Below are 19,682 nucleotides of genomic sequence, written 5' to 3'. Positions count from 1 at the left end.
GATGGCCTTATTAAATCACCCCACAAACAGGAAGTCAGGATGGGATAACACTCTGTGGACCACAGGAATGCCCCAGGCTCAGGCAGATTCCAAGAATCTGTGCCTGCTGAGACCAAACTGTGGGTTCAGACTCACCTCATCTATGGATACTGTGGGTCACTCACATCACATCTACACACTTCAGCATTCAACTCAACACCACCTTGGAGCACTCCCTGGCTCTGGCACACAGACAAAATCTCAGAGAAGGCTCCTCGTTCACTAGGGCAGAGATGGTGCTCAGCCACATGGACAGAGCTTCCTTGGTTCCCATCACAGTACTGGGCTCATGGGAGGCCCTGATAAATGTCTGCACAGAAAACAGTCTCCTTGGGCCAAATGATCCCACAAGTCTCACAGAGCCTGACACAAATCTACAGTTTGTAACCTACATTCATTAAAATCCTGAGCCACTCTCAAGAAATGTTTGGGGATTTTACTTTGTGGGTGAACCAGAATGGAATCAAACAGAACCAACTAGACTGACTACAAAAAGGCACTGAGACCACAGCACAGTGAAAGGAGCACAAGACTGGGAGTCAGTCCTGGCTCTGTCGTTACTCAACAGTAGGACCCCGCTTCCCAAATACTAGGTAAGGAATGCTGCGTATCAACCAAGAGCAGTGGCCCAGAAGCCAATTTAATTTCCGGGATCCAACCCTAAGCCCTCAACCTCACCCATCTGTAAAATGGGGAGAGATCTACATTATAATTGTGCTTTCCAAGCTTCTACTGTAGAAAACTTTGTTCTACAAAGACACATTTACATATTTGGGAAATGCTGGGTTTAAACAATGTGACACAGAGTTTTTCCCAATCCAGGACTCCTCAGCATTTTTAATGAGCACAGTGACTCTCCCAGAGGTGGCAAGGTACATGCCGCATTTTTCAGATGCATTTAGCCAAGGAACTCTTCTCTGAAAAGTCCTTAGCAATATCTCCTGGAACAATATTCTTCAGAACATGGCAAATACTAGACTAGATTTCGAAGGTCCTTTCTAGCTTCAACATTCTAAGATTCTAAGTAAGACTCAGATATTGGCCTCCAGGTCTAAGCTCTCCAAGATGTTGGTACTAACATCTGATGACAGATACCTTGAAGACTCCCCTATCCTAATACTTGAAAGTGAGAGAGACTAAGTTCTTCCCTTCAAAAAGATCTTGCCAGAGTGACCAAGCCCAAAGTATTGCCTAAAAGGAAGATACAAAGTTTCTGGGAAGACAGGCAGTAGGCAAAAGGTAAAGGCCACCCACACATAGATTACCTCTCCTTCAAAAGAGATGTATCACATGCGCTTTCCTACCTGGGCGATAGGCCTGCTGCTGCTGGTCCATTTCCAGTGGTCTCCTCTCGTAGCCTGACTCGTTCTCTTGCTTGATGACCTGCGTCTCATAGAATTGGTTCTGCATGGTAATATTGTCCATGACATCTTAAAACAAAAAATGGCCAGTTAGAAGGGTATTTCTTGGGACTAGAGGTAGCTTTTAAATACAAAACGATGCCATCCCCACTGTGGACAATCAGTCTTCCAGAGGCTAAAAGATGTGAAAACACCTTCAGATGGAAACCCACCTGGGCAGTCAGGGGCCCCAGCTGCCTGAGGACAGGTCCTCTTGCCCCTCAAAAGTTAGAGATCTATCTGTGACTAGGTTCTACAGAATCCTAACACATAAAACCAAATGAAGCAGAAATGCTGTTTGGAGCAAGGAGATGGGAAAGTTGGAGAAGGGGTCCAACTTGACCTCCCCTCTAAGTCCCCACTGGGGTGGGGGGCAACTCCATGAACACAGTTTAAAAATTACCAGCCCAGCTGTTCTCTGACATAGTATAAAGCTTAGGGAGTTGCCTTTAGGTTACAACCTTAAAAATTGTTCAGAGCACAAACCAGTCCTCTGTCCAACCCAATTCACTATTCCCACTTGCATAGCCAACTCTCCTTATGAATTTCTTCCACCCTACAATAGCTGTAAAGGTAAGGGATAACCATCTCAGTTGAAGAGGAAATGGGGGAGGAAGGAAAGGACCTGTTAAGAAAACAGGAGTCATGATAATAGTGGCCTTCAGACTCATTAGGGATAAGCCCTAAAATATTTGGAGTTAGGCAGGAAGTGTTTCAGGAAGGTGTTTTTGTGGGTCCAGGAGGAACTCAACTGAAGGGTGGCAAGAATAATAATATCAGGGAATTTCCTGTGGTTATGATTTAGTGCTTTCACTGCTGGGGCCAGGGTTTAATCCCTGGTTGGGGAACTAAGATTCCACAAGTTGTGCAGTGCAGCCAAAAAAGAAAAAAACAATATCAACTATTCATGGAGTAGAGTACATACTATACACCACATGCTAGGATGTAACTAAGAACAAGTTTCAGCTTAGTCAGACAGACACACATTAAACAAATCTGAAAGTACAAAAATTGTATTGTGTTAAGGGCTCTGAAGAAGTACCAGGGGCTGAGATCAGGGACCCAGAAAGTAACAGATAAGCCTGGACTCAAAGGATACACAGTAGTGACGATAACCCAGTGATGAGAATGGAGAAAACATTCCTGGAGTTTGGGCGACACATGAGAAAGCTCAGAGATGGGACTAAAACCTGAAACTCCTTCAAGGAGAACCCTGTAGCCAAACCCAGAGAGAACATTGGAAACCTAGGTTGAGTAGCAAGCAGGTTCTCCACCCCAGGGGCAGGCTCTGCAAGATGCCTCCAGGGCCCTACTAGTGGCTGTGCCAGGACCAGTGAGGCGGAACTACGGGGAAGGAGAGACTATTCTGCTGCTTGCTAACTGACTGGATCCTTTCTCAGAGGACAAATGTATCTGGGCACAAACCAGGTGCGGCCCAAAGGGAGGAAAGTCACACAGATCACGTGGTTCGCTACAGGTCTGTTTACCAGGGCTGAAGGAAGGGTTGGAGGGGGGCATAAAAGGGGCTCAAAGGATTTTGCTGTAATGGGTAGGAGAGAAAGGAAGACACAGAATAACTCCTTAATTAGAACACAGGGGGCCCTTTCATACCATTGCATTTCTTCCAGGCCCTAAGCACAGTGTTGTTCTTGCCACAAAAGCCTCATATCTTTCTTTCCGAGAATCTCTCCTGTGCTCACAGAGGAAGCCTCGCCCAGAGAAGCTTATGATTCTGGGGCCCTTCTCTGTTCTCTAAAACATTTACCTCCTAATAACAGGCAGGCCCAGTGCTAAGCCCCTTACACATGTAATCTCATTCATCCCCAAGCGGGGAGGGGGGCACTATTATTATATCCCAATTTTACACACAAGGAAGCCAGAGCTCAGAGGTGAGGTGACTTGCCCAAGACAAAAATCTGAGTCTAGAGCCTGTGCCGTAAAGCATATCACTTTTCTTTGGAGGCATTTCCAGCCACTGGCATTCCTGCCAGGGTCTTGCCTGCCCTAGGCAGGTACAGGGCCACTCCTCCTTCCTTGACAGGTTTCTGCAATGGGAAGTACTCCTCCCAGCATCTGAGTCCTAGACAACCACCCTCCACCCCAAATCTACCCTCAGATTGCCCTGCTCTAGGAAAACACATAAATACCCTATGCCAACCCCAAATCTAGTCTCTTCCCTGATCCTCTTGCTTTCCTCATTTCTTCAGTCCCACAGCACAGGGTACCCTCTTTTTCAGGTAAATAATACAATCTCTGGATGCCAGAGTTCTTTCTACTTACTCTCCAACTTTTCCAATCACCATGTCCTCCTGTCCTGCTAGAAAGCCACCCGCTTTTAACTTGATTTACTTCCTCGCATACCAGGGTCTCTTCCCTTCAGAAAGTCACAGATCTACTCCATCCCCTCTCCTTCAGTGTCTGATGCAGAGGTTCTCAACCACCCCTTGAGGCCTCTCCAATCCCTAGGCACACACACACAAAAACCCTGCTTCTGAGGACAGAGGAGCCCTCTCATGGAGATGCTCAGCCCCAGAAACAATCCCCCCCTTCACCCTGAGGCCCCCTGCCAAGTCAACAAGCATTCTTTCACCCTCCACATCATACACACTCTTCCCTTCCCTATATATAACACACCAGCTACACACTCTTTTCTTGGGCATGATCCTCTACCCCTAGATAATCCCTCAACTTCAAACTCCACCAACCTGTTATCTACCCCACCCACCCTCAGCTACTCTTTTTCTCCATCCTGTTAATCTAAGACCATTCAGCAGGAGCCACTGCGTTATATGTCCCCAGTGCCTTCCTAGCTCCAGACCTTCAGGTACTTCACCCAGTGAAGTAGCCTTCTCTCCCCCACCAGCTGCTGGACATCGATGTTCCATATATCTTCTCTAGAAGTCAGCCAAAAGGGCCCCAGATGGCCAGCATCAAATGCCCAGGTTGCTCATGCCTCAAGGCTGGCCTTTCAGCCCTGGATCTGAGACCCTCCCCCAGGCCGTCCTCACACTGATTGGGTCCCCCATGGTACACATGGTGGTCTCTCGCATCCCCTAAAAGCTCCCCAGTCAACCACTAGAACGCACAGTCCGTCAGACCCTCCCTGGCCAGATACCGGAACTCCATCTTACCAACCCATCCCAATAACAAACATGAGAATTCCCCGGTACCCCATCCAGCAGCAAACTCCAGGATCCTCCATCCTCAAAACGGTCCCAGCCCTGAAAACACGGCTCCCAAGCCTACCCAACTCCAAATCTTAAGATCACCATCTTTAAGATCTCAGTCTCCTAAAAGAGATCCCCTTGTTCTTCCGACTGTCTTCGGTTCTAAAAACCACAGTTTCCGGTTTCTGAGCCGCAGGCTCGGGAATCCTCTACACCCCCACCCCGGACCTTCCTCATCTCCGAAACCGAGAGCCCCCACTCCAGTATCTTCCCTGCGCCGAATGCCAGGATCCACCCTCCGGTCGTCCCGCGGGCCTTGTCCCCCGATCCTTTTCAGCGGCGGGGAGCGGTATCCCCCGATCCTCAGACCGTCTCCCCGACCTCAGGCGCCGGACTCCCGCGTCCCACAGCCCTTCCTCGGCCCGGAGTCCGGGCTCCCCGGCCCCCGCCCCGCGCACTCTCACAATGTCCGTCCGGCCCCGAGTAGCCGCCGGGCTCCGGGTGCGGCTGCAGCCCGGGCGGCGGTGGCTGCGCGGTCCCCTCCAGCTCGGAGCCCCCCTCGGTCTCGACCTCCTCGTTGTTGTGCCCGGGTCGCCCCGGTTCGTCGTCGGCCTCGAGCTCCCGCTCGTCGTCGGGCTCCTCGGCCTCCAGCGCCGCCTGCAGCCGCTCAGCAAGCTCGGCCTTGAGGCCGCGAGTGTCCAGGCCGCGGCGCTGCAGCTCCTCGCGAAGTTCGTTCACCTTCAGACGGCGCACATCCATGGCCCGGGCCCCCGGGGTGGCCCCCGAGCCCGGCCCGGCCTCCCAGGGCTCTGTCCCCCTTAAACCTTTCCTGTCAGCAGGCGAAGGGGGAAAGGGGGGGGCCCCCACTCCAATGGCGGCGGCGGCTCAAAATGGCCGCCGCCGCCACCTCCCCCCTCCTCCGTGGCCTGGCCCGATGCAACACGGTTGCCAATTGGCCACCTCATAGGAGCAACGGGCGCGGGCCCAAGGGCTCAACCAATCAGAGCGCGTCTTTCAAAAGAACAGCAATGAAAGGGCTTAGGAGCTGCCGGGGAGGAAGCGTTGGCCTACGTCGATGCCGGGACCGAAACGGGAGGGCGGGAAAAGGAGGGAGGAGGGGCGCGCAGTGATTGGGTAGTGCCCGCGCGCCCGCTCCCGTAGGGTCAAATGAGGGAAAGAGAGTAAAGATTTGGGCCAATCAGTGATGGGGTCTCAGAATGAGCGCCGCACGGCTTTCCCTGCGCGGTCCTTTCATCAAACTAGTGTCTCTGTAACACATATCTTGATTGGTCTAAATCTCCCGCCCCTAGAGGAGTCCAAGCGGGTAAAACCACCAGAACCAATCAAATGGAGAGTCGGCAGACCCCCCCCCCCCACCCCCCCACCCCCTTTCACGATTGCCTTTAAGAAACCGGAAAGAGATGAATTCACTAAGGACCTGCCCCTTGCCGTTAGGGCGGTTTCAAAACAATCTGTCCACCAATCTCAGTTACTGACTTATCTGACTAAAGCTAGTATAGTTGCAGCGTTTTAGGAAAACCTAAACAGATTGGCCATTCTGGTTACGGACGGCCTTACAAATTTCGCTGTAGAGGAAGTATATGAAATCGAGATTAAGTAGATAAATTATTCTTAATCTGGAAGAAACTCAGTTGCCTGTAAGAAAAGTAACCCTTTGACTTCAGAGTCCTGAAACTTCGAAAATAAAAGCTAGACTAACAGCGGGAGAAAAGTTATAATGGAGAATCGCACCCTCTTCTCTTTGATAGTACATTTCATCGAGCGCCTCCTTCCACGATCGTAGCTGAGCTGTCTTTATGGTTGGTATCTTACGTGAATGGACGCTCTGCACGCGATCATAGAGCCTTTCCCTCTGGAAAGACCTCAAGTTCAGGGGTCTGTACCCAAATCCTCTATAAATTACTGTTCGGTAGATCCGCCTGTTTGGCGTCAATATGATAAACTCAAACACACAGGTCCGTAGTTAAGGCTCTGTTAAACGTCACAGTTTTACAATGTCTAACCCTGTCGCCTAACTCAAAAGACACAAAACTTCCGGAAGGTACACTATCGAGATACGCAATGCAAATGCCCGCTGCCCACGGAGCCATATCTAAAACCCACGAAAGCCATACACAACCTCTACTTAGACAAAGGCGCACACACAACATAGATAAACAAATGGCGTGTGTAGGATCAGATGCATCCATTCAGGGGATAGTACACCAAACTGCGATGTAGGTGTGCCCATTAAGGTTGGCACAAGCAGGCAGCATCAAATGATATAGACACAGGACAGTTACACTACAAGCTTACACCACGGCAACCTAGACACACAGCACCCACTCAGAAGCGGGACAGACACTCACGTGGGCCCGTAGGTTCCAGTCCAGACACCCCGCCCCTCGCCCACGTCCGACTTCCTCTCTCCTCCCAGCTTCCCACAATGATTTGTTCTAAAAAAGTTTGTGGCCCGGATTGAACTGTTTTTCATTCTCAGGACCTACCACTGGGGGGCGTCCGGGCGCTGCCAAGGGTTCCTCCGTCTGCTGCTAGACACACCCAGGAACTTAGCCTGCGATTCGTGCAAAACACCGTGCGTGGTCTTGTCTTGGCAGGAATCCTTTTGTGGGCCCGTGGTTATCGGAGGTACTCTGTGCTTGTGTTTCTATGTGACTCTGAACGTTTGGGTCTGTGAGTCCCCTTTAAGTACTCTGTGTCTGTGTGTGTGTGCTCAGTCATGTCCAACTCTTTGCCACCCCATGGACTGTAGCCTCCCATGCTCCTTCTGTACATGGCATTCTTCAGGCAAGAATACTGGACTGGCTTGCATTTCCTTATTCAAGAGATCTTTCCGACCCAGGGATCGAACTCGCATCTCTTGCTCCTCCTGCATTGGCAGGCAATTCTTTACCACTGTGCCATCTGGGAAGCCCCCTCAGTTCAGTTGTTCAATCGTGCCCGACTCTTTGCGACCCCATGAATCGCAGCACGCCAGGCCTCCCTGTGTCCATCACCAACTCCCGGAGTTCACTCAGACTCTCGTCCATCGAGTCAGTGATGCCATCCAGGCATCTCATCCTCTGTCGTCTCCTTCTCCTCCTGCCCCCAATCCCTCCCAGCATCAGTCTTTTCCAATGAGTCAACTCTTCGCATGAGGTGGCCCAAGTACTGGAGTTTCAGCTTTAGCATCATTCCTTCCAAAGAAATCCCAGGGCTGATCTCCTTCAGAATGGACTGGTTGGATCTCCTTGCAGTCCAAGGGACTCTCACGAGTCTTCTCCAACACCACAGTTCAAAAGCATCAATTCTTCAGTGCTCAGCTTTCTTCACAGTCCAACTTTCACATCCATACATGACCACTGGAAAAACCATAGGTACTCTATATGTCTGAGTATTTGTATTTGTATCTGTTTTACTCTAGTTACTCAGGTTTCTTCCTATTCTTGGTTGACCACCTGCCAGTGCATATTTGTAAACATGTTTCTGTAATTTTGTGTTTCTCTGTCTGAATTTGTATCTCTGTATTTGTGACCAAGAGTGCTTGAGTTTGTCCGTTAATTAAGGAGTCTGTTACTTTGGGAAATAGAGAGGATCTCTGTGTGACCTTGTGAATATCTATGTGCTTCTTTTCGTCGAGTCTGGCAAGTCCGCTTTTCTTTGTTTGCCTGTCCTTTTGTCTTTGTATCTGTTCACATCACCCCTCACCCTCTTTAGTGAGGGGAGAACTCCAAGACCCCCACCAAACCCTCCTTTTTACAGAACCTGAGTTGCCTGGGAAAAGGGCCATATGACAGCCAAGTGGAGACAAGAGGAGACAGAAGCATGGTTACAAAGTTTTATGTGATCTGAGCCCCACTGGAGGTGCCAGGGTTCACACTCTGTTCAGGAGGCATAAAGGACTGGCTCAGGGGAGCAATATGGCCCCCAAAGGAGGGATATTGTCCTCTGGGGAAAGGAGGCATGTCCTCTGGGGAAAGGAGGCATCTTTATTGCATTGCACAGGTTTGAGGGGGCACACCCCCACATGAAAGGAAGAGGAAGCAGAGGTGGCTAAGAAGGGAAGGGTCACACAGGATAAAACTATAAGGTTAGAACCTCAGAATTTTACTTTGGAATTCTAGACCTTTAGAATCTTATAACATGTGGATCTTGGAACCCAGAATCGTAAAACTTAGAACCATGAATTCCTAGACCCTTAACTAAAATCCTGGAAAGAGAAGATGCAGCATAGAACTTAAAGGTGTCCGAAATTAAAAATGATTAGAACTTTGGCATCCAGTTTGTCACCACTAACTGTGGACTATCTATACCATAGATGCTGAGGATCCAGAATCTTGGACCAATAGGATCTAGAATGCCTTGGAACACAGAACAGAACAACATTAGAATCTTAGAGTTTAATAATCTAGAATCTTGAAGCATATGATCTGGAATCTTAGACACAGAGACTCTAGGTTCTTAGACTAAGCCTTAGAACATCACATCTTAGAACATTAGACCTTAGAACCTCCATCTTTAGACTAGTAGAACTTTTGAATTGCAGATGCTAGCATTTTAGATCTTCAGGATCCACAGTCTCATAACAAGGATTTCGAGGATCATAAAGCCTTAGACTCTGTCACTGACCATCATTAGAATCTTAGAACTTGAGAAGATCAAATCTTGCGGCTTATGATCTGGAGTCTTAAAACCAGAAAAGTTATACTCTAAGAGGCTCAGAACTTCAAATTTTAGAACATAAGACCTTAGAACCTCCATGTCTAGAACTGTAGGATTTTTAGAATTGTAGGATCTAGTATCTTACACCCTCAGGACTTAGAACCCTAGAAAAACAAAAATCTAAAATCACAGAGCCTTAGATTCTAGAAATAGAATCTTAGAGCTTTGTAACCTAAAATTTCATGGGCTTTATGAAGAATCTCAGAACCAGAAAAATCTAGAGCCACAGCATGTCAGAGCCTTAGAATGTAGGCCTTAGAACTTCCGTGTCTAGAACCTTAGCACTTTAGAATTAGAGACTTGAATTCCAAGTCTTTAGACTCAAAGACTCAGCTTTGAAACTTAGACCCTGTGAATCTAGAGTCTTTAAACCTTAGAATCTAGAATCTTGGAATGTTAGACCTGGGAGGGCCCTCAGGGATTTCAGTCTAATCCCTTTCTTTTACGCATGGGGACACTAAGGTGTGGAAAAGGGAGAGGATCTGTCTGGGATGGAAGTGGAACAGGTAGGAAGAAAGGGCTATGGTTGGGGGTAAGGTCTGGAGTGGGAAAGTAGGGGGCGGGTCCCCCAGTGGCAGTGCCTAGCTTGGGTCCTGAGAGGAAGTCCCAGGTGGAGGGTGGTCTCAGGCGCCGTCCTCCTGCCCCGGGGGTGCTGGGGAGCTCCTTTCAGCAGGCAGGATGGGGCCGGGGGCTGTAGAAGGGCAGAGGACATAGCGGCCCGCAGGATGGACTTCGGCGGCAGTGAGGCAGCTGCAGGAATCCTTAGGGTCAGGCTGAGCTGGGGGGTCCGCTCCTCCAGCAGCTCCAAGTGGTTCAGAATGACCTCCACCCTCATCCATGTTGACATAGAGGATTTCGTCTGGCTCCTGAGCAGGGGGCAGGGCCTTTAGGGTATTCTCCAGGTCTTCCCGCAGCTCTGCAAAACTCGGCCGGTCCCGGGGGTTTAGTTCCCAGCACCGGGACATCAGGGCGTACCTAGGGCAGCAGAATGAGGGGTGGGACACTGAGCAGGGGCTCAGACAGGGAACCTCCTGGGAGCTTGAGGGTATTTTAGGACACTCGGGACTGAGGGCATTTCATGGGAGTGGAGGGAACTGTAGCAGTTTCGAGGGGGGCACCTGTGGGGATTTGGGAATTAGCAAGAGTTTCTAAGGGGAGTCCTGGAACAGACACTCAGGAGCTGGAAGATGTCTTGGGAAATCTTTCTGGGTGTGGGGTAATGTTATGGTGAGGTTTTGCTAGAGCAAAGCTTCCCAATATGGCTTCTCAGGACAGACTCTAGATCAAAGCTTTGCAAGCTGTTGGCTTCTCAGGACAGACTCTAGCATCAAAGCTTTGCAAGCTGTGTTGGTTTAAAATACGAACTCAGGACTTTCCTGGTGATCCAGTGGTTAAGAATCCACCTGCCAATGGAGGAGACACAACTTCTGTCTCTAGCCCAGGAAGATTCCACATGCCACGGGGCAACTAAGCCCACATGCCACAGCCACTGAAGCCCACATGACCTAGAGCCCGTGCTATGCAGCTGCAACTAGAGAATAGTGCCTGCTCTCTGTAACTAGAGAAAGCCCTCGCACAGCAGTGGAGACGCAGTGCAGCCTGGGTCTCCAAAAAATAAATTTTATATATATATATACTCAAATTCTTTGACATTCCTCCCTTCAAAAGATAGAGCACTGCATTCTGATTTGGTACCAATGATAGTGTGTGTGAGACTTCTTTTTTTTTCTTTCTTTTTTTTTTGCCATACCACGTGGCATAGGAAACTACTGAACACATGCCTCCTGGAAGTGCAGAGTCGTAACCCCTGGACTGTTAGGGAAGTTCCATGGTGTATGTGACTTCTGAGACTAGGTTGAAAAGGTATTGTGGATTCCTCCTTGTTCTCTTTGTTGGGATGCTCATCTGGGGGAAGCCAGCCGCCATGTCATGAGGACACTCAAGCAGCACTGTGGAGGGTTCCATGTGGCAAGGAACTGAGGCCTCCTGCCACAGCTATGTGAGTGAGCCAGCTTCCAGTCCCAACCTTCAGATGACTGTAGCCCCCCTGATATCTTGACTGTAACCTCACTGAAACCCTGATTCAGAATCAGCCTGCCAAGCTGTTCCCAGACCCCTGACATTCAGAAACCATGTGAAGTAATAAAAAGCTTGTTGTTTTAAGCTACTGGATTTGGGGGATATAGATAACTAAAACACCAGCTATACAGCCTTTGGCAAATGATCTTCCCTTGATGTGGGTCTCTGTTACATCATTTACCCAGGGGAATACTAATGGTGCCTTGAGTGCCTATGTGCTCAGTTGCTCAGCCGGGTCTGACTCTTAAACCTGATGCACTCTGGCTGGCCAGTCTCCTCTGTCCATGGAATTTTCCAGGCAAGAATACTGGAGTGGGTTGGCATTTCCTTCTCAAGGGGATCTTCCCGACCCAAGGATCGAACCCGTGTCTCCTGCATTGGCAGGAGTGGTATTGTTTATCACTGTGCTAACTGGGAAGCCCTACTAATGGTGGCAACCCACGTCAAATGCCTGTAGTAAGGACCAAATGACTTCATTTCATGCAAAGCACCTGAAACCATGCCTTCTAGTAAGTTCTATGGAAATTTTCACTCTTCTTACTCCCCTCAGCTCTTGGAACACCCAAGGAGGACTTGGGGAGTCTGAAGCCCCAGGCTGTCGCCTCGTGACCCAAGTAACATCTTCTCTTTATCCCCCAAGTTCTCTTCTCTGTGTATTTCATGGAATGGCAAAGTGTGATAAGTACCACCCTAAAGGATTCTGAGAACATCTAAGGGGAGCCCTGAGAGTTTGGAGAAGTTCATTATAAGGGTTTGGAAGAGGGTTGTGGGTGTTGAAGAGCACATGGGGGAAGCATGGGTGCTCAGGAGTCTGGATGGAATTAGAATTCTTTGGGAATGGGAACTGCAGCCCACAGATACCTGGCAGGAGACTGATCCAGCCTGAATTTGGCACAGAGCAAAGGAAGAAAGGGCACCTTTTGTTCATTCATACCTCTCGGGCTTCCCATGTGGCATGAGTGGTAAGAACCCGCCTGCCAACACAAGATACAGTAAGAGATCCGGGTTTGATCTCTGGGTGGGTTGGAAAGATCCCCTGGAGGAAGACATGGCAACCCACTCATGCCTGGAGAATCCCATGGACAGAGGAGCCTGGCGGGCTACAGTCCATGGGGTCACCAAGCATTGGACACAACTGAAGCGACTTAGCACACCTCTCGAGCTATTAGTGGTTCTGAGGAGCATGGGTGAGGGGCAGATAGGTTCCTCAACAGTCTGAGGGATTCTGTGCAGGTTTTTCTTTTTTTGGGGGGCCGTGCCAGGTGGCACGTGGGATCCTAGTTCCCAGACCATGGGATCAAACCTGCGCCCCCTGCAGGGGGGAAGCTTGGAGTCCCAACCACTGGACCACCAGGGAAGTCCCTGTGCAGGTTTTAGAAGGTCTTGGATATGTCAGGGCCATGTGGGGTGCTCAGAGTTTGGTGATGGAATCCCATAACATAGGGGAGGGGAATCCTGAGGGTCCTCACAGTCCGTCCAGACAGTCCACGGGCTGCTTCAGGCGGTTTCCCTGGCGCAGGTAGTCATAAATCTCGCTATTCTCCACTCCTGGATATGGGGTTTGCCCTCGCGTGGCAATCTCCCACATCGTCACCCCAAAGGACCACTGTCGGGGTACAGAAGGGAGAAAATTAGAGGGTCTCTCCTGCACAAAGACGCCCTCACCCAACACACAGATACACCCACACTTACATGTACACAGATGTCTTTGTGGGTGCATCAGAGCTAGTCACAGAAACACTCTTGTTCACGTACACACATATGGAGGCAATTTGTGTGCACACCTAGACCTGCTCACCCATGCACACACTTACACACTCCATGGACACGTGGTCTAGGGTCACCCTCCACACCCTAGCTATACACGTGTATACGCTTGCCACTGCCTCTGCCAACCTAAGCTGTCTGCACAGTCCATGTAGCAACCTGTCACCACGCACACATAGCCATGTGCACACCCCCCCAGCATGTCCACACCACCGTTCACAGACGCCTACCACACACGGTCCATGTGGACAGGCCCCTGCTCAGGAAGCCCTCATGTCCCCAGGAGCCTGGGTCGGTGTGGGATGATCGGGCCACGCCCTCCCCCTACTCCTGCCGGGATACACGTACCACATCACTCTTGCTGGTATAGACACGGTCTGCCAGGCTCTCGATGGCAATCCACTTGACCGGCATCTTGGCGATGCGTCCCTGACGGTAGTAGTCCCCATTGTAGATCTTCTTGGAGAGCCCAAAGTCAGCCACACACACAGACATGTTCTCGTTCAGCCTGCCCAGAGTGGGGGAGAGGAATGGGGTCACAGCATTGTCCCCTCCACCAGGAAGCCTGCCCTCACTCTCAGACATGTCTCTGTCTCCTGCCTGGCTGTCCTGCTTCGGGGTGGGGATTGGCCAGCCCCCAAACCTGGGAGGGAACTATGTTACTTCTTATACCCTCTGTGAAAGGTGGGTCTGAAAAGGGCTGCTAGGGGGCCTTCCCAGCTCTGGCTTTTTGCCAGATTCTAAGGTCCTTCCCAGGCTCCTTGGGTTGGATTCTCTGACATTTAAAAAAAAATTTTAAATAGTTATTTGACTTCACTGGGCCTTAGTTGCTGCACTCAAGATCTTCACTGTGGCATGCGGGATCTAGTTCCCTGACCAGGGATCAAACCCAGTGCCCCTGAGTTGGGAGAATGGAGTCTTAGCTACTGCACCACCAGGGGAGTCCATTGCACTGGGACAACCCAGAGGGATGGTATGGGCAGGGAGGAGGGAGAAGGGTTCAGGATGGGGAACACATGTATACCTGTGGCGGATTCATTTTGATATTTGGCAAAACTAATACAATTTTGTAATGTATAAAAATAAAATTAAATTAAAAAAATTTTTTTTGACGTATACTATATGTATACAAAAACATGCACAAATCTTAAGTGGAGAGCTCACTGGATTTTCACAAACACACCTATGTAACTAGAACCAAGATTAAGAAAGAGGATATCATGGGGCAGCTGTGCAACGGAATACCATACAGCAAAGAACAAGAACTACAGATACATCCGAGAACATGGACTGATCTCAAAAACTTCACGCTGAGCAAGAGATGCCAGACACAGAGGAGTCAAAATTGCAATTCCATTTACATGACGTTTAAGAACAGGTGACAGAAGTACAGAATAGTTGTTATCCCTTGAGGGCAGTGGCTGGGAAGGGCAGGAGAGAGCCTGCGAAGGGCCAAGAAATGTTCTTTATCTTGATTTAGTGGTGGTTGTTTCCATGGGTCTGTGTGCACGCTCACTCACTTGTGTCCAACTCTTTGCAACCCCATGGACTGTAGCCTACCAGGCTCCTCTGTCCATGGGATTTCCCAGGCAAGAAAACTGGGTTGCTATTTCCTCCTCCAGGGGATCTTCCCAACCTGGGGATCGAACCTGAGTCTCCTGCATCGGCAGGTAGATTCTTTACCACTGGGTCACCTGGGAAGCCCTTCCATGTGTCTATAAATATGTAAACATTCATTGAACTGCACGCATAAAATGTGTATATTTTAGTGTATGTAGAATAAACATCATTTTTTTTTTAACAAGAAAGAAAGATTACCAGACCTTCCTTCCTAGGTATAATTACCCCTTGTAGGGTGACTGACATCTTCACTTCTAACAGTGTGGATTACTTGTGTTTGTTTTTGCTTTTTATATATATATAAAATTTGAATATGGATTGGATCGGAGACTGTGTTACGGAATTATTGTTAATCTTCTTAGGTCTGAAAACAGAATTGTGATTGTTTAGGCTTAAGTCCTTATTCTAGGAGACACCTCTTGAAGATTTAGGGGTGGAATGTCACCATCTTGGCAACTTACTTTCAAATGGTTGAGGGGAGAGAGAGAGACAGAGAAGAGAGGAGAAACGTGGCAAAATCTCAACAAGGAGGAGATATGGGTGATCACGGCACAATGTTTTCAACTTTTCTGTAGATTTGGAATTTTTTCAAAATAAAAATTGGGAGTGGGGTATTCCCTGGTCCAGTCGCTAAGACTCTGCACTTCTGCTTCAGGGGGCACTGGTGCAATCCCTGGTTGGGGAACCAATATCCTGCATGCTGTGTAATGGGGCAGGAAAAAAAAAGAAAATTATACAGTTTTGCTGAAATAAGCTGGATAATACCTAAATAAATTGGAAAGCTATGCCATAATCATGGATTAGAAGACCCCAAAATGTATAAAAGGCAATTCTCCTCAAACTGACATGTGCATTCCATGGAAGGTAATCAAAACCATTTGTGAACATTTGCACGTCTTATTGAAGATTCTCTGATTCTCCAACTCCAACTTCTTTTTAAGAATTTTTTAAATATTTTTTTAAGTATTTAAAATATTTTTAAGAATATTTTTTAAATATTCTTAAGAATATTTATTCTTTGGCAGTGCTGGGTCTCAGTTGTGGCATGCAGGATCTTTTAGTTGGGGCATGTGAACTCTTAGTGGGTCAAGCCCAGGCCCCTTGCATTGGGAGTGTGAAGTCCTAGCCACTGGACCACCAGGAAAGTCCTCTCCAGCTCCAATTTCTGAGTCCAACATTGTAATGAGACTAATATTCTAAGCTTATGTGTCACACACACACACATAGCCCTTAGACCAGGTTCTGGGCTATTTTTTGCTTGCCCCTTGGAAAGGAAATCAACCCTGAATATTCATTGGGAGGACTGATGCTAAAGCTGAAACTCCAATACTTTGGTCACCTGATGTGAAGAGCTGACTCATTGGAAAAGACTCTGATGCTGGGAAAGATTGAAAGCAAGAGAAGGAGGCGACAGGATGAGATGGTTGGATGGTATCACCGACTCAAAGAACACGAGTTCGAACAAACTCTGGGAGATAATGAAGGACAGGGAAGCCTGGCGTGCTGCAGTCCACGGAGTTTCAAAGAGTGGGACACGACTGAGTGAGCAACTGAGCAGCAGTGACTTAGCAGGGGGCGTGGTCTCTTTATCCAATGTGTCCACTGCCCAAGTGTAGCCCCAGGCAAGACACTCAGCTTGGAGGGGGACAAAGATGAAGCTTAAATGTCACCACCCTCTTGGGTTTCCTCTGCCCTTTTGCTCACATCCTGCTACCCACTGAGCCTGCCCCCTCTCCTGTTCTCTGCACATTCCAGCACATGCGGGATCTCAGTTCAGAAAGCTGGCCCCAACCTCCCTGCTCATCTCTCTCTTCCACTCCTGAGCTCAGACTTGCTTGAGGTGTGTGTGTGTGTGTGTGGCACCTTCTTCCATCCTGGGAAGGAGGGTGGGGGTGGGTCCCTGAAGAAGGGGGATTCCTGGAAGGCTGGGCACTCACATGCAATTCCTGGCAGCCAGGTCCCGGTGTATGAATCTCTTGGTACTCAGATACTCCATGCCACTGGCAATATCTGCCATGAACTTCACCAGCATCTGGGTGGGCAGGAACTGGGCGGCGGTGGGCAGGACATGACGGGGTAGAGATCAGCGAAGTCCCAGAAATCCATCCCTCCGCCCTACCAGCTCTGCCCTATGATGCTTTCCCATGCCTCTGAGACTTAAACTGCACCCCTTTCCATATCAGCCCTTTGTCACCCCCTCCTACCTTCCTCTCCTGTCTTGATCTCCCATTGCGCTTGCCCTTGACATACACTCCAGCAGGGAACCCCCTTTCTGGTCTTTCAACAAGCCATGCTTGTTCCCACCTCTGAGCCTTTGCACATTCTGTGCCCTCTGCCGGGACCATTTCCTCCCAGATTGCCCACTTCCCACCAGTTAGCTCCTCTTTGGATCACCTCCATAAGACCTTCCCTGTTCACTCAAACCAACTGCCTGGCCTCCCTGTCACTCATCCTGCTCTATTTCCTTCCTGGCACTTAAAAATTATCATGCTTATTCATTTGTTAACTTGTTTATTGCCTGGTCCCCCCACCTCTGGCAGACAGCTCCTCCACGAAAACAAGCTCTTGGTCTCCATCACCTTCCTAGTGGCTGAGCAGCGCTAGGTACCTAATGCGTGCATGTGTACTTAGTCGCTCAGTCATGTCTGACTCTTTGCGACCCCATAGACTGTAGCCCACCAGGCTCCTCTGGCCATAGATTGCACAGGGAAGAATACTGGAGTGGGTTGCCATTTTCTTCTCCAGGGAATCTTCCCAACCCAGGGATGGAACCCATGTCTCCTGCACTGGCAGGTGGATTCTTTACCACTGAACCACCTGGGAAGCCCTTCCATGGGTCTATACACAAGAAAACATTCACTGAACTGCGTGCAACAAATATGCATATTTTAGTGTACGCAGAATAGACATCAGTTTTTTCAAATAAGAAAGAAAGATTACCGGGTACCTAGTAGGTGCTCATTTAACACTTGTGGTCCAGATAATAAAATGCCCTCACCACTGGCTGGTCCCCGAGCCGGGAATAGAGAAGGAAACTGTGTAGGTCTCCGTGTTTCATGAAAGGTAAGATGACCACGGGCGCCGGGAAGCCTTCTCGTTCAGAACCCTGGAAACAGACGCCTGAGTCCCGCCCCCCCCCGGCAGTCTTGTCACTGGAGGTGGGCAGAAGGGGACGCCAACCCCACTCCCACCTCTGTTTCTCCCCACTCCCTCTCAGATCTGGCCTCCAAACTGTTGGGGAGCGGGGGGTGGTGGTGGCAGGGACCATGCGTCAGAGAAGCCATGTCCAGCACTGGTTCCCAGGGATGTTTCTCCAGACCTCCTGGGGACCTCAGCTATTTCTGGGAAAGGTCAGAGGTCACATTCCGAGCGGAGGGAGAGAGGAAGGGGGGAGCCTGCTCACTCTGGGAGGGGGGGCAGAGGAAGCCTGGAGGTTTGATCTTCCCAGTGCCTGAGGGAGGGTTCTTCCCTCTGGTGCAGCCTGCATGGGGCCGCCAAATCTGCCCCTCCCTCACCAATGAGCCTCATGACGTTGGGGTGGTCGAATTCCTTCATGCAGACGGCTTCACTCAGGAAATCCTCCAGCTCCGACCTTGTGCAGATGGCAACTGGGAGGAGAGAGGAAAGTGGAGGAGGCGGAGGGAGGACTCTTTTCCTCCTCCTCCTCCTTATTACCATCATCATCTTCTTCTTCATCAAGCGTGACTAGTAAGTACCAGGGGCTGTACTCAGCGCTTGGCATATTAACCCATTTAACCCTCTGAGGAGCTTCTATTTCCCCATTTTAAAGATGGAGAAGGGAGCTACAGAAGGATGAGATGATTGAATGGCATCACTGACTCGACATGAGCTTGAGCAAACTCAGAGAGATAATGAAGGACAGGGAAGCCTGGTGTGCTGCAGTTCATGAGGTCACAAAGAGTCTGACACAATTTAGTGACTGAACAACAAGAAGGATGGAAAGACAAGGCACAGAATGTTTAAGAAATGTGCCACAGCTTGCAAGAGGAACAGGCAGAGTTCAAACCCAGGCAGGCTGGCTCAGGGGTCCATGTGTGGGCTCTGTGCTAGGCTGCTTCCTAGCACACTCCCAGCAGCCCTAGGATGCAGACGGTTGTCCCTGTTTTAGAACTCAGGACACTGGCTCAGAGAGGCAAAGTGACTTGCCCAGCATCACACAGCTGGGATTCAAACCCAGGTCAGGAACATAACCCAGTATTCAGAAGGCAGTCAATAATGAATGAATGAATGAGTGATGCCTCCATAACCCAAGTTTTTTAGCCCTTGTGATTCTGAAATGATCATTCCTCCCTCCAGCATGACCCTCTAAGCTTCATCCCTATGTGGAAAAGCTTGACCCTGGCCTTTCTGTGCTGTGTGAACTCGGACTGGACTGGCTCTCACCCTCTCTGTTGATGTAGATAACATGGTTTTAGTCCACATTAACTGTGTGTACTATGTGCCAAGCCCAGCATTAAGTGCTTTGACATATAATACCCTAGGAGGTAGGAACACTATGATACTTCTTTCCGGGTAAGGAATGGTAGGCTCAGAGAGGGGTAGTCACTTACCTGAGATCATAGTGAAAGTGTTAGTCGCTCAGTCATATTCGACTCTTTGCGACCCCATGGACTGTAGTCCACCACGCTCCTCTGTCCATGGGATTCTCCAGGCAAGAATACTGGAGTGGGTTGCCATTCCCTGCTCCAGGGGATCTTCTCAACCCAGGGATTGAACCTGGGTCTCCTGCATTGCAGGCAGATTCTTTATTATCTGAGCCACCAGCTAGTAAATGATGAAGCCAGGTATGCCTCATTCTGGACCATCTCATGCTCTGCTATGTATCACATGGGGCTGGTCCCTGAAAACTACATTGCCCAGGCTCCCT

The 19,682-nt window shown here is 49.4% G+C and overlaps 2 protein-coding genes and 1 long non-coding RNA gene across 8 annotated transcripts in view; 1 reads left to right on the top strand and 2 right to left on the bottom strand.

The window, feature by feature from the left end:
- HNRNPUL1 (heterogeneous nuclear ribonucleoprotein U like 1) overlaps nucleotides 1-7,106 on the bottom strand; it is a 35,134-nt gene extending 28,028 nt beyond the window's left edge. Inside the window, exons 1-2 of one of the 3 annotated variants that reach the window (XM_006052069.4) lie at nucleotides 6,976-7,106; nucleotides 1,344-1,469 (exon numbers count right to left, since the gene is read on the bottom strand). In XM_006052069.4, the coding sequence (XP_006052131.1) occupies nucleotides 1,344-1,464 (121 nt within the window). In that variant the 5' untranslated portion in view covers nucleotides 1,465-1,469; nucleotides 6,976-7,106. Of the gene's footprint in view, nucleotides 1-1,343; nucleotides 1,470-5,070; nucleotides 5,516-6,975 lie in introns of those variants that run through there. The other 2 variants (XM_006052067.4, XM_006052068.4) reach the window with 2 other exon arrangements.
- A 14-nt stretch (nucleotides 7,107-7,120) lies between these two features.
- On the top strand, nucleotides 7,121-11,594 carry LOC112580293. Its single transcript, XR_003104634.2, has 2 exons — nucleotides 7,121-7,255; nucleotides 11,091-11,594. It is a non-coding gene; the product is annotated as an uncharacterized LOC112580293 (long non-coding RNA).
- AXL (AXL receptor tyrosine kinase) overlaps nucleotides 8,431-19,682 on the bottom strand; it is a 35,088-nt gene continuing 23,836 nt past the window's right edge. For all 4 annotated transcript variants that reach the window (XM_044930679.2, XM_006052070.4, XM_025269145.3 and 1 more), the window contains 6 exons: nucleotides 18,310-18,402; nucleotides 17,793-17,914; nucleotides 16,732-16,841; nucleotides 13,523-13,682; nucleotides 12,877-13,013; nucleotides 8,431-10,303 (listed from right to left, as the gene is read on the bottom strand). In XM_044930679.2, the coding sequence (XP_044786614.1) occupies nucleotides 9,952-10,303; nucleotides 12,877-13,013; nucleotides 13,523-13,682; nucleotides 16,732-16,841; nucleotides 17,793-17,914; nucleotides 18,310-18,402 (974 nt within the window). In that variant the 3' untranslated portion in view covers nucleotides 8,431-9,951. The remainder of the gene's footprint in view (nucleotides 10,304-12,876; nucleotides 13,014-13,522; nucleotides 13,683-16,731; nucleotides 16,842-17,792; nucleotides 17,915-18,309; nucleotides 18,403-19,682) is intronic.

The sequence above is a fragment of the Bubalus bubalis genome, chromosome 18, assembly GCF_019923935.1.
Source record: "Bubalus bubalis isolate 160015118507 breed Murrah chromosome 18, NDDB_SH_1, whole genome shotgun sequence".
Classification (NCBI taxonomy): domain Eukaryota; kingdom Metazoa; phylum Chordata; class Mammalia; order Artiodactyla; family Bovidae; genus Bubalus; species Bubalus bubalis.
This window is presented reverse-complemented; position numbering and strand designations above follow the sequence as displayed.